This window comes from Onthophagus taurus, chromosome 5 (assembly GCF_036711975.1).
Source record: "Onthophagus taurus isolate NC chromosome 5, IU_Otau_3.0, whole genome shotgun sequence".
In the NCBI taxonomy this organism is placed as follows: domain Eukaryota; kingdom Metazoa; phylum Arthropoda; class Insecta; order Coleoptera; family Scarabaeidae; genus Onthophagus; species Onthophagus taurus.
In genome coordinates, this window is record NC_091970.1 from 7,601,586 (window position 1) to 7,615,658 (window position 14,073).

Below are 14,073 nucleotides of genomic sequence, written 5' to 3' on the forward strand. Positions count from 1 at the left end.
ATCGATATTATTTTTTTTCAAAATTAGTGAATCAGTGTAAAATCTTATTTTGTGAAAATATCAAAAAATGTTATTAATAGAAATTGTTAGAAATCCAATTTTAACCAACTATTATTTGAAACATTTTTTGATATCATCGATAATTACCCGGCTTTTAAAATTAGTGAATCAGTGTAGAATCTTATTTTGTGGAAATATCAAAAAATGTTATTAAGAAAAATTGTTAGAAATCCAATTTTAAGCAACTATTATTTGAGATATTTTTCGATAGCACCGATAATTAATTTTTAACAATATTTAACAAAACTATAATATAATTTAGTACACGATGAGAAAAAAATCAACAAACCAGACATGCTATAAACGTTGGTATTTACATTTGCGAATTACGAATTACATGTTCATATTACAAACAACTGTATTATTTTATTCGTCGGTAAATTTTAATAGGCAACGAAAAGTAAATATAGAAACGGGGCAGTAACGAACGAGTTGCTAATAATCAAATTTAATATTCCATATTTATATCATGTTTGAGTATCTCAGAAATAGAATCCAAGCTTTAATCTCTAATAATTAGAATATTTTGGGAAATTTGAAATCAAACTGCGTTAAATTTAATTATTAAGAATTCAAAAAAATCATTTACAATTCTAATAAAACTATCCACGTGCCACGAAATTAACCGAAACCACTGCCGTGCGTCGTTCGGGGTTAAAAAAGCATCGCCAAAATTCGGCCGCAAATTTGCGTTCTACAGTTCCATTTTTACCGATCGATACCAGCTTTTTTACGCGAGCTTTCGCTCCATTTTCCCCCGAATACACACACACACAGGTTTTACTCTGCTCTCTACTCGTCGTTTGGCATTAGCACGTGTACACACACACGTGCACACCACGACTCGCCAACGTACATATAGAGGTGAACGAGGCCCGGTGAAAAATGTGCACTACTTGATGTGTTTAACCCCCGCTATTAGGGTTTGCGTGATACCTCAAACACACCGCCGCTACATCCAGCCACTTTTAAATTCATCGATTATTTTTATTCAACGCTTTTTTCGGTCCTCTCTACATCGTTCCATGAATTTCACTTTCATGTTTCAACTTTTTTGTGCAGTTTTATTTGAACATGTATCTTTTGAATATTGAATATATTTCGTGAGATTCTAACGAGTTAAAAGTAGCTTTGTGGTACCTGGCACCACCTCATAATGAGATTGCGTGCTTTTAAAGCTACCTAACTAAGTCCTTGATTATTATCCCTTCGCACTTCGTGCACTAGAAAATCACGCAATGTTAGATTTCTTTTTTGATATTAATCAGATTAAAGAAAAATTTGGAAATAATCTTTTTTTAATGTTCTTTAACTCTGTTATCGATTTATGTTTCAACATCATAAATAGCTTCACCCCTCTTGTCGAGTACACGCGTTCATTTTCGATGGCATCGAATTAACTACACGGGCAGTGGCAGCCATGGTGAATATCATCCCCATGGGTCGGCTTTATTTGCGGGGAACGTCTGCACTACCTGCTGTAAATTTCGCGTTAAATGTTGTACGATAACCTATTAGGCGACATATACTGGCACCGAAACGTATACTGGACGTAATCACCGCAATATCGGAGTAGAAAAGGTTTCCACTAACAAGTTTAATGGTATATTCATTTTTATGTAACAAATTAGGAATAAACAAACACATTAAGAATCATTTAATAAAATTATTAAAAAAATTTATCAAGAAAAGTTGTTATAAATCGAATTTTAAACAACTTTTATTTGAAACATTTTTTGATAAAATCAATAATTACCGTATTTTGAAAATTAGTGAATCAGTGTAGAAACTTATTTTATGAAAATATCAAAAAAATTTATTAAGAAAAGTTGTTATAAATCTAATTTCAAGCAGTTTTTATTTGAAACATTTTTTGAAAAAATCGATAATAACCTTGTTTTGAAAATTAGTGAATCAATGTAGACTTATTTTATAAAAATTTCAAAAAGTTTTATTAAGAAAAGTTGTTATAAATCTAACTTTAAACAACTTTTATTTAAAAAATTTTTTGATAAAATCGATAATTACAATTTCTTGGAAATTAGTGAATTAGTGGAGAGACCTATTTTATGAAAATATCAAAAAATGTTATTAAGAAAAGTTGTTACAAATACAATTTCAAGCAATTTTTATTTGAAACATTTTTCGATAGAACCGATAATTGCAATTTTATGGAAATTAGTGAATCAGTGGAGAGACCTATTTTATGAAAATATCAAAAAATGTTATTAAGAAAAGTTGTTACAAATCTAATTTTAAATAATTTTTATTAAAACCATTTTTCGATAGAATCGATAATTACTATTTCTCGGAAATTAGTGAATCAGTGGAGGGATTTATTTTATGAAAATATCAAAAAAATTTATTAAGAAAAGTTGTTATAAATCTAATTATAAACAACTTTTATTTCAAACATTTTTTGATAAAATCTATAATTACCGTTTTGAAAATTAGTGAATCAGTGTAGAGACTTATTTTATGAAAATATCAAAAAATGTTGTTAAGAAAAGTTGTTATAAATCTAGTTTCAATCAATAAACAACTTTTATTTCAAACATTTTTTGATAAAATCTATAATTACCGTTTTGAAAATTAGTGAATTAGTGTAGAGACTTATTTTATGAAAATATCAAAAAATGTTATTAAGAAAAGTTGTTATAAATCTAATTCCAAGCAGTTTTTATTTGAAACATTTTTTGATAAAATCGATAATTACCCTGCTTTGAAAATTAGTGAATCAGTGTAGAAACTTATTTTATGAAAATATCAAAAAAATGTATTAAGAAAAATTGTTATAAATCTAATTTCAAACAACTTTTATTTGAAACATTTTTCGAATAGAACCGATAATTGCAATTTCTTGGAAATTAGTGAATCAGTGGAGAAACTTATTTTATGCAAATATCAAAAAATTTTATTAAGAAAAGTTGTTACAAATACAATTTCAAGCAATTTTTATTTCAAACGTTTTTCGATAAAATCGATAATTACTATTTTTTGGAAATTAGTGAATCAGTGTAGAGACTTATTTTATGAAAATATCAAAAAATGTTATTAAGAAAAGTTGTTACAAATACAATTTCAAGCAATTTTTATTTGAAACATTTTTCGGTAGAACCAATAATTGCAATTTCTTGGAAATTAGTGAATCAGTGTAGAGACTTATTTTATGAAAATATCAAAAAATGTTATTAAGAAAAGTTGTTATAAATCTAATTCCAAGCAATTTTTATTTGAAACATTTTTCGATAAAATCGATAATTACTATTTTTTGGAAATTAGTGAATCAGTGTAGAGACTTATTTTATGAAAATATCAAAAAATGTTATTAAGAAAAGTTGTTATAAATCTAATTCCAAGCAGTTTTTATTTGAAACATTTTTTGATAAAATCGATAATTACCCTGCTTTGAAAATTAGTGAATCAGTGTAGAAACTTATTTTATGAAAATATCAAAAAAATGTATTAAGAAAAATTGTTATAAATCTAATTTCAAACAACTTTTATTTGAAACATTTTTCGAATAGAACCGATAATTGCAATTTCTTGGAAATTAGTGAATCAGTGGAGAAACTTATTTTATGCAAATATCAAAAAATTTTATTAAGAAAAGTTGTTACAAATACAATTTCAAGCAATTTTTATTTCAAACGTTTTTCGATAAAATCGATAATTACTATTTTTTGGAAATTAGTGAATCAGTGTAGAGACTTATTTTATGAAAATATCAAAAAATGTTATTAAGAAAAGTTGTTACAAATACAATTTCAAGCAATTTTTATTTGAAACATTTTTCGGTAGAACCAATAATTGCAATTTCTTGGAAATTAGTGAATCAGTGTAGAGACTTATTTTATGAAAATATCAAAAAATGTTATTAAGAAAAGTTGTTATAAATCTAATTTTAAACAACTTTTATTTGAAAAATTTTTTTAATAAAATCGTTTTGAGAATTAGTGAATCAGTGGAGGGACTTATTTTATGAAAATAACAAAAAATGTTATTAAGAAAAGTTGTTATAAATCTAATTCCAAGCAATTTTTATTTGAAACATTTTTCGATAAAATCGATAATTACTATTTTTTGGAAATTAGTGAATCAGTGTAGAGACTTATTTTATGAAAATATCAAAAAATGTTATTAAGAAAAGTTGTTATAAATCTAATTTTAAGCAATTTTTATTTGAAACATTTTTCGATAATTACGGTTTTTACAGAATTAGTGAATCAGTGTACTGTGTTATTTAATGGAAATACCAAAAAAAGTTATTAAGAAAAATTGTTAAAAACTTCATTTTAAACAATTAATATTTGAAACATTTCTTAATATAATCGATAAACACACGTATACTTGACATAATCTCTATAATACCGTCTACTCACTATAAATATGCTGATAATAAATTAAGAATAAATAGAGTTGTTTTGTATTAAAAAACTTTTAAAAGGCAAAGTTAAAAATGGCTTAATCCCACAAAAAAAAATCAAAAAGAAACAAAGTCAATCCTAAATCGCAAACAAATCCCCACAGGGACAGAGTAAACGTGACTTTAAAGGGTTGGAATAAACGGAAAAACCGACCGAAGGACGAATTAAAAAGGAGCAGTAAGGGTCGAGTTGGTCAAAAGCAAGCAAAACAAGTAATACAATAAAAAAATAAACAAAACTAAAGCGACGTTCTCCTTCGTCCTGTCGAAATCGACCCCGAAGCCGTTTAATCCTGCGAATCCGAAAGTTTTTATTAAAAAAGTCCGACGCGCCCGATTAGGCTCCGCGGCACGTCATTTCATTTCACTTTTTCTCTCGACCCTTTTCCTGCATATATACTGGTAAAGTGACAGAGCTTATTTTACGCAGGATTAACTTCCATAAACTGTTGCCACGTTTCCGGTGTAGCCGACGGCTACGTTATTCACTTTTTGCCATGCGCGAGACGACGTTTCGGGCTGGCGTGGGAAAATTCCTACCGACTTGTCCTGCGAATTCCTGCGAAAGGGACGACGTCTAGGGCGGTTACCAAGAAAACTCCGGAAAAGTTCTCCGTTAGGTTAGGTTGGGATTCGGATTCGGATTGGGGGAGTGTCTTTTCTTACGAAATCGCGCATTCAAATCGCCGAAATCTTAAATGAATTTTTAAACTTACCTCTTCCACTTCTTCCAACGAACCTTAAATCGTTAAACTTAGCCACTTGATTCTTCATAACAGCAGTACAATTTCTCAATTCGGCACAATAGTTCTCATCGTTACCTGCACGCACTGTCACGACAGTTCCATCACCGATATCGCCCAAAGCGACCACCTTAAATGCAACCGGAAGTGTTTTATTCGATCGCCAATGTGGCGGTAGCACTGTACACACGAACAACGGACTTCCCGTCCGTATGAGTTCACCCGGATGTTCCGAGAGGAAATCATTAAGGGTTCTTTCAGCAAGTATATCCGACGTCATCTTCGTGTAAGTATCATTGATGACGTTGGTTCCTTCAGGAGATGCCGCTGAACCGGTTGTTGTTTGCGTCGTGGACGTCAGGTGCATGGTGGTTGAAACCGTTGATGTCGTCGTCGTCGTCGTTGGGGATGAATTCCAATCACCGAACATGTAGTCGAAAAGTTATCATTTATTATGGATAGTTTAAGAGTTTTCTTTTGAGATTATTCCAAAACTCACATTGTTTATGTAATGCTTATTCTCTTGGTGATTCTTAAATTTCAAATTCTGAAACAAAAATAATTTATTGATTTATTTAGACTAGGTACACACATTTTAATGTTTTTTCGTCATTGAAAGTATGCAACCAATATCACAGTATTTTTATTGCAATACGCGATTTGCGTATGATGCGTATTGCACCGTGATATTGGTTGCATACTTGCAATGATGACGTCGGGTACGATAATTAATTAACACACTGTATATCATTGATGATCGAGAAGCCGAGGTCGCTTGCGGCCGAGGCACTAGCTTAAGTACACATTTTTTTAATGTTATCTTTCTCAGATATTGTCAATAATCGCGAAAGTTTGAAAAGTAGGCACACACATTTTAAAGCTTTTTCTTAATGTTCTCTTGATGAGATATCAACGATTGGGAAAGTTCGAATTATATATCATTTTAAAGATTAAGATTTCAGCTTTAAATTGATATATAAATCATCACTTTAATTCCATAAATAAGGTAAATACGATTGTTTAAACTTTGGGTTAGGTTATTTTTTTTTTGTATTAAATCAAAACGTAGAGTTTTACATTTTACTCGTTTTCTTGAAATTTTTTATATCAAATATACCACAAATTATATATCATTTTAAAGATTAAGATTTCAGCTTTAAATTGATACATAAATCATCACTTTAATTCCATAAATAAGATAAATACGATTGTTTAAACTTTGGGTTAGGTTATTTTTTTTTGTATTAAATCAAAACGTAGAGTTTTACATTTTACTTGTTTTCTCGAAATTTTTTGTATTAAACATATCACAAATTATATATCATTTTAAAGATTAAGATTTCAGCTTTAAATTGATACATAAATCATCACTTTAATTCCATAAATAAGATAAATACGATTGTTTAAACTTTGGGTTATGTTATCTTTTTGTATTAAATCAAAACGTAGAGTTTTACATTTTACTTGTTTTCTCGAAATTTTTTGTATTAAACATATCACAAATTATATATCATTTTAAAGATTAAGATTTCAGCTTTAAATTGATATATAAATCATCACTCCAATATCACAAATAAAGTAAATACGCTTTTTTAAACTTTGAGTTAGGTTAAAGATAAATTTTGTATATTTTGGGTTTAAGTCAATACGCGGAGTTTTACATTTTATTTTTTTTCTCAAAACTTTTTATAATAAATATACCACAAATTATATATCATTTTAAAGATTAAGATGTCAGCTTTAAATTGATATATAAACCATCACTTCAATTTCATAAATAAGATAAACACGATTGGTTAAACTTTGGGTTAGGTTATTTTTTTTTGTATTAACTCAAAACGTAGAGTTTTACATTTTACTTGTTTTCTCGAAATTTTTTATATTAAATATATCACAAATTATATATCATTTTAAAGATTAAGATTTCAGCTTTAAATTGATATACAAATCATCACTCCAATATCACAAATAAAGTAAATACACTTTTTTAAACTTTGAGTTAGGTTAAACATAAATTTTGTATATTTTGGGTTTAAGTCAAAACGCGGAGTTTTACATTTTATTTTTTTTCTCAAAACTTTTTATAATAAATATACCACAAATTATATATCATTTTAAAGATTAAGATTTCAGCTTTAAATTGATACATAAATCATCACTTTAATTCCATAAATAAGGTAAATACGATTGTTTAAACTTTGAGTTAGGTTATTTTGTTTTTTGTATTAAATCAAAACGTAGAGTTTTACATTTTACTTGTTTTCTCGAAATTTTTTATATCAAATATACCACAAATTATATATCATTTTAAAGATTAAGATTTCAGCTTTAAATTGATACATAAATCATCACTTTAATTCCATAAATAAGATAAATACGATTGTTTAAACTTTGGGTTAGGTTATTTTTTTTTGTATTAAATCAAAACGTAGAGTTTTACATTATACTTGTTTTCTCAAAACTTTTTATAATAAATATACCACAAATTATATATCATTTTAAAGATTAAGATTTCAGCTTTAAATTGATACATAAATCATCACTTTAATTCCATAAATAAGGTAAATACGATTGTTTAAACTTTGGGTTATGTTATTTTTTTTTGTATTAAATCAAAACGTAGAGTTTTACATTTTACTTGTTTTCTCGAAATTTTTTATATCAAATATACCACAAATTATATATCATTTTAAAGATTAAGATTTCAGCTTTAAATTGATATATAAATCATCACTCCAATATCACAAATAAAATAAATACGCTTTTTTAAACTTTGAGTTAGGTAAAGATAAATTTTGTATATTTTGGGTTTAAGTCAAAACGCAGAGTTTTATATTTTATTTTTTTTCTCAAAACTTTTTATAATAAATATACCACAAATTATATATCATTTTAAAGCTTAAGATTTCAGCTTTAAATTGATACATAAATCATCACTTTAATTCCATAAATAAGGTAAATACGATTGTTTAAACTTTGGGTTATGTTATCTTTTTGTATTAAATCAAAACGTAGAGTTTTACATTTTACTTGTTTTCTCGAAATTTTTTATATCAAATATACCACAAATTATATATCATTTTAAAGATTAAGATTTCAGCTTTAAATTGATATATAAATCATCACTCCAATATCACAAATAAAATAAATACGCTTTTTTAAACTTTGAGTTAGGTTAAAGATAAATTTTGTATATTTTGGGTTTAAGTCAAAACGCAGAGTTTTACATTTTATTTTCTTTCTTAAAATTTTTTATAATAAATATACCACAAATTATATATCATTTTAAAGATTAAGATGTCAGCTTTAAATTGATATATAAACCATCACTTCAATTTCATAAATAAGATAAATATGATTGTTTAAACTTTGGGTTAGGTTATTTTTTTTTGTATTAAATCAAAACGTAGAGTTTTACATTTTACTTGTTTTCTCGAAATTTTTTATATCAAATATACCACAAATTATATATCATTTTAAAGATTAAGATTTCAGCTTTAAATTGATATATAAATCATCACTCCAATATCACAAATAAAGTAAATACACTTTTTTAAACTTTGAGTTAGGTTAAAGATAAATTTTGTATATTTTGGGTTTAAGTCAAAACGCAGAGTTTTACATTTTATTTTCTTTCTTAAAATTTTTTATAATAAATATACCACAAATTATATATCATTTTAAAGATTAAGATGTCAGCTTTAAATTGATATATAAACCATCACTTCAATTTCATAAATAAGATAAATATGATTGTTTAAACTTTGGGTTAGGTTATTTTTTTTTTGTATTAAATCAAAACGTAGAGTTTTACATTTTACTTGTTTTCTCGAAATTTTTTATATCAAATATACCACAAATTATATATCATTTTAAAGATTAAGATTTCAGCTTTAAATTGATATATAAATCATCACTCCAATATCACAAATAAAGTAAATACACTTTTTTAAACTTTGAGTTAGGTTAAAGATAAATTTTGTATATTTTGGGTTTAAGTCAAAACGCAGAGTTTTACATTTTATTTTTTTTCTCAAAACTTTTTATAATAAATATACCACAAATTATATATCATTTTAAAAATTAAGATTTCAGCTTTAAATTGATACATAAATCATCACTTTAATTCCATAAATAAGGTAAATACGATTGTTTAAACTTTGGGTTATGTTATCTTTTTGTATTAAATCAAAACGTAGAGTTTTACATTTTACTTGTTTTCTCGAAATTTTTTGTATTAAACATATCACAAATTATATATCATTTTAAAGATTAAGATTTCAGCTTTAAATTGATATATAAATCATCACTCCAATATCACAAATACGGTAAATACACTTTTTTAAACTTTGAGTTAGGTTAAAGATAAATTTTGTATATTTTGGGTTTAAGTCAAAACGCAGAGTTTTACATTTTATTTTCTTTCTTAAAATTTTTTATAATAAATATACCACAAATTATATATCATTTTAAAGATTAAGATGTCAGCTTTAAATTGATATATAAACCATCACTTCAATTTCATAAATAAGATAAATATGATTGTTTAAACTTTGGGTTAGGTTATTTTTTTTTTGTATTAAATCAAAACGTAGAGTTTTACATTTTACTTGTTTTCTCGAAATTTTTTATATCAAATATACCACAAATTATATATCATTTTAAAGATTAAGATTTCAGCTTTAAATTAATATATAAATCATCACTCCAGTATCACAAATAAAGTAAATACGCTTTTTTAAACTTTGAGTTAGGTTAAAGATAAATTTTGTATATTTTAGGTTTAAGCCAAAACGCAGAGTTTTACATTTTATTTTTTTTCTCAAAACTTTTTATAATAAATATACCACAAATTATATATCATTTTAAAGATTAAGATTTCAGCTTTAAATTGATACATAAATCATCACTTTAATTCCATAAATAAGGTAAATACGATTGTTTAACCTTTGGGTTAGGTTATTTTTTTTTTGTATTAAATCAAAACGTAGAGTTTTACATTTTACTTGTTTTCTCGAAATTTTTTATATCAAATATACCACAAATTATATATCATTTTAAAGATTAAGATTTCAGCTTTAAATTGATATACAAATCATCACTCCAATATCACAAATAAAGTAAATACGCTTTTTTAAACTTTGAGTTAGGTTAAATATAAATTTTGTATATTTTGGGTTTAAGTCAAAACGCGGAGTTTTACATCTTATTTTTTTTTCTCAAAACTTTTTATAATAAATATACCACAAATTATATATCATTTTAAAGATTAAGATTTCAGCTTTAAATTGATATATATCTTATGCTTAGGGAAAGTTTTACAAAAAATTCATTCTTGTTAATCAAGACCATAACAATCTATGTCAACTGAGACAGTAGCTTATACTTCGTTGGACATATTTACTGTGTTGGGTGCTTTGCCAATCTATAATTCGTTGTACTTAAAGCTTGGATGCACGACAAATATAATGCACTTTGGAATAAGGGTATAGGATTTATGAATTATTTATCATGATTCATCAAATTCATTGTGAGGTCATTTTGCGTATAAACTAGTCCTCTGTTAATTGTGCAACAACAAGTATGTTGAGGCAAAAAAATTTTCTTCATTTGGAATTTTTACTTCTATGGTAGTATCGTCCCATAGATCGTTAGAGGATGTGGTGATGCACGATCCTTAGTTTAATGTTTGTTCAAAAGATATTCGAGAAATCAAGTACCGATACTTTACTAGGCATAATAGTTTAGACGATCAAAAAATGTATGATTATAAATTAGCTAAGTTTTTATTAGCAAGTTTTGTTGATCTTTTAATTCACAGCTATCCATGATAGAATTATTTCTATACAGTGCTGGGCAAAATTGGCAAAACAAAGCTGAGGTAAATATTTTATGGCCAAGCCTAACTCAACTTGTATATTATTCCAAATATATCCAGATATAATTATATTAACTTCTTTTAGGAAAAGCAGCACTTGCAGTGTTTAGGCAATGCTAACGCTGCGACAAACATCAAAGTTTGTAAATAACAGGAATTGGTTACTTCAAGAATATAGTATAGTTTTGCCATTGAAAATTATTTGTAAATTTAACTGGAGTGATTTAGCAAGTTGTTGACATAAATTAATTGGTTTATACGTAATTTAGGAAAAAATTATAAATTCAAAGTTTCCCGGCGGAGAAGGTTTAAAAAACAACAGGAATTATCGTAGTAGGTTAGAAAAAACGCATTCATGCCTCACCCGGTCGTTGCCAGGCAACCGAAACGGCTGTCAACACTTTTTCTGAATGAAAACTTTCACCCTCGTAGTATGCGTAGGCGGGGTCAATTTTTTCGCATTTCGCTTGTCACGCGAAAAAAAATCCGCTCACCTATTTAGTTAATCCTCAGCTAAACGACGTCCCAAATCGAGAGATTCACTTTTTCACCACTTAATCGACGTCCGACGGCGTATTATTTATTTTTTTTTTTGTTTTGTCGAATTTTTTGTTCCAACTTAATTTCCCGATTTCGAAAATTGGTCAAACAACACTTCGCGTTGGTGTCGCGGGGCCATGTGCTTTGCGGCCCTATTTCGACTCTAGAACATCGTTTCGGGGGTACACAGAAATAGGATTTCAGCATTGGACTGAGAAGCCTTTCAGGACGGGCTGCGCTGATAACCCCTTCGGTTATCAGGGGAAACCCAAAACAAAGACAACGCTAGCCGCGCGACTCGTTCAACGGAAAGAGATCCCTATACCGTAGATTAAAATAGAAGCGGTACATAAAGGGGTATGCATCTGACGAGGACACTTCCGCCCGTACAACGAGTGTAGTGTAAGAGAGACGACCGATGTTGCGGTTTTAGCGGGCCGGGCCTCATCGCAACGAAGGACGACGCCATGGGGATTCCCCGCGATTCGAGAGGGACGGGTTAACGCTATGCGGTTTGAAGTATTTGCTGGTGTTGAACAGAGATGGCGCGATCTATCCACGCAAGCGTCACATATGAACGAGTAGAAAGGGAGAGAAAGCTGGGCGTTAAAGAGGGGAGAGGCTACGTTTTGGTGTATGGGGTTTATTTTCATTTTTTTTACCTCGACGTGTTTTACTCTATGGGTATTCGATGGTTTACCCAGGATAAGTTATCCTTTAACACCGATTTTATTTATTTTTTTAACTCCAAATCATCAAATATTTATTTAAAAATTTCTCGTCTAAATGAATAATAAAGTAACCACAATTAATTCAAATCAATTATGTACAGCAATAGAAAGCAATTTGGTTCACACTCGCCAGCAAGCATTACCAATAATTAACAATAACGATTAATTTTGAGTTCCATCCACCGCGCCTATACATTTAATAACTGGTTGTCAACCCCCTATTTAGGCTACTAACTATTATCTCCGAGTAGTTGTTATTATTATCAAATCTATCACTACAACCATCAAAGATTTTTTTGAGAAAATCTTTTCATTTCTGAAATAAGCACGAAACACAATATCGGGCATAAAAGACTAAAATTAACCAGGAAAGTTCGGGAAAGGAAACCGCGTCCTGCACCCGGAGAGACAGCTGTATCCAAGTGTTTCCTGAAAATAACCATTACACAGTATTTCTTCTGTTTTACCAAGAAAATTAAATCCTATTTTTAACCATTTCTAGACAAACAGTATTCATATCAACTTCATATTTACTAAGAAAAACTTCGGTTTCATTTTTAAACAAAACAATAAAATTAAAAAACTTGTAACTTTTTTATTAAATTGCCAAATTTAAATTATTTCTGCTCATCATGTATGAGTCTAAAATGAATCTAAATCACAGCTTGTTGGATGAAATGGCTTCATCTGAAAACTAAGCTATAAATGAAATAGTTTGTGGTATCAAAGCTAATTATGAAATAATAAAGTGAGTTTTGCATAAATTAAAAAACTGATTGGTGTCAGTCAAAATAGTTCAAGTCGACTAAAAACATCTGTCAAATACTTAACTTGGGTGAAATAATGAAAAAATAATATGTTGCGATGATTGAATATATATCAAATTAAAGCAGAAATCTTAATCTTTAAAATGATATATAATATGTGGTATATTTATTAAAAAAAGTTTTGAGAAAAAAAATAAAATGTAAATATCTGCGTTTTGACTTAAACCCAAAAAATACGAAATTTAACTTTAACCTAACTCAAAGTTTAAAAAAGCGTATTTACTTTATTTGTGATATTGGAGTGATGATTTATGTATTAATTTAAAGCTGAAATCTTAATCTTTAAAATGATATATAATTTGTGGTATATTTAATATAAAAAATTTCGAGAAAACAAGTAAAATGTAAAACTCTACGTTTTGATTTAATACAAAAAAAAATAACCTAACCCAAAGTTTAAACAATCGTATTTACCTTATTTTTGAAATTGAAGTGATGGTTTATATATCAATTTAAAGCTGAAATCTTAATCTTTAAAATGATATATAATATGCGATATATTTATTATAAAAAGTTCTGAGAAAAAAAATAAAATGTAAATATCTACGTTTTGACTTAAACCCAAAAAATACAAAATTTATCTTTAACCTAACTCAAAGTTTAAAAAAGCGTATTTTCCTTATTTGTGATATTCGAGCGATGATTTATATATTATTTTAAAGCTAAAATCTTAATCTTTAAAATGATATATAATTTGTGGTATATATAATATAAAAAATTTCACGAAAACAACTAAAATGTAAAACTCTACATTTTGATTTAATACAAATAAATCTGTAACCTAACCCAAAGTTCAAACAATCGTATTTACCATATTTATGAAATTGAAGTAATGGTTTATATATCAATTTAAAGCTGAAATCTTAAT

At 27.5% G+C, this 14,073-nt stretch overlaps 1 protein-coding gene across 2 annotated transcripts in view; it reads right to left on the reverse strand.

The window, feature by feature from the left end:
• Positions 1–11,849, reverse strand: part of LOC111419177 (Runt related A) — a 34,368-nt gene extending 22,519 nt beyond the window's left edge. For both annotated transcript variants that reach the window (XM_023051950.2, XM_023051948.2), the window contains exons 1-2: positions 11,602–11,849; positions 5,203–5,776 (exon numbers count right to left, since the gene is read on the reverse strand). In XM_023051950.2, coding sequence (XP_022907718.2) covers positions 5,203–5,659 — 457 coding nt within the window. In that variant the 5' untranslated portion in view covers positions 5,660–5,776; positions 11,602–11,849. The remainder of the gene's footprint in view (positions 1–5,202; positions 5,777–11,601) is intronic.
• Between the last annotated feature and the right edge of the window lie 2,224 nt (positions 11,850–14,073).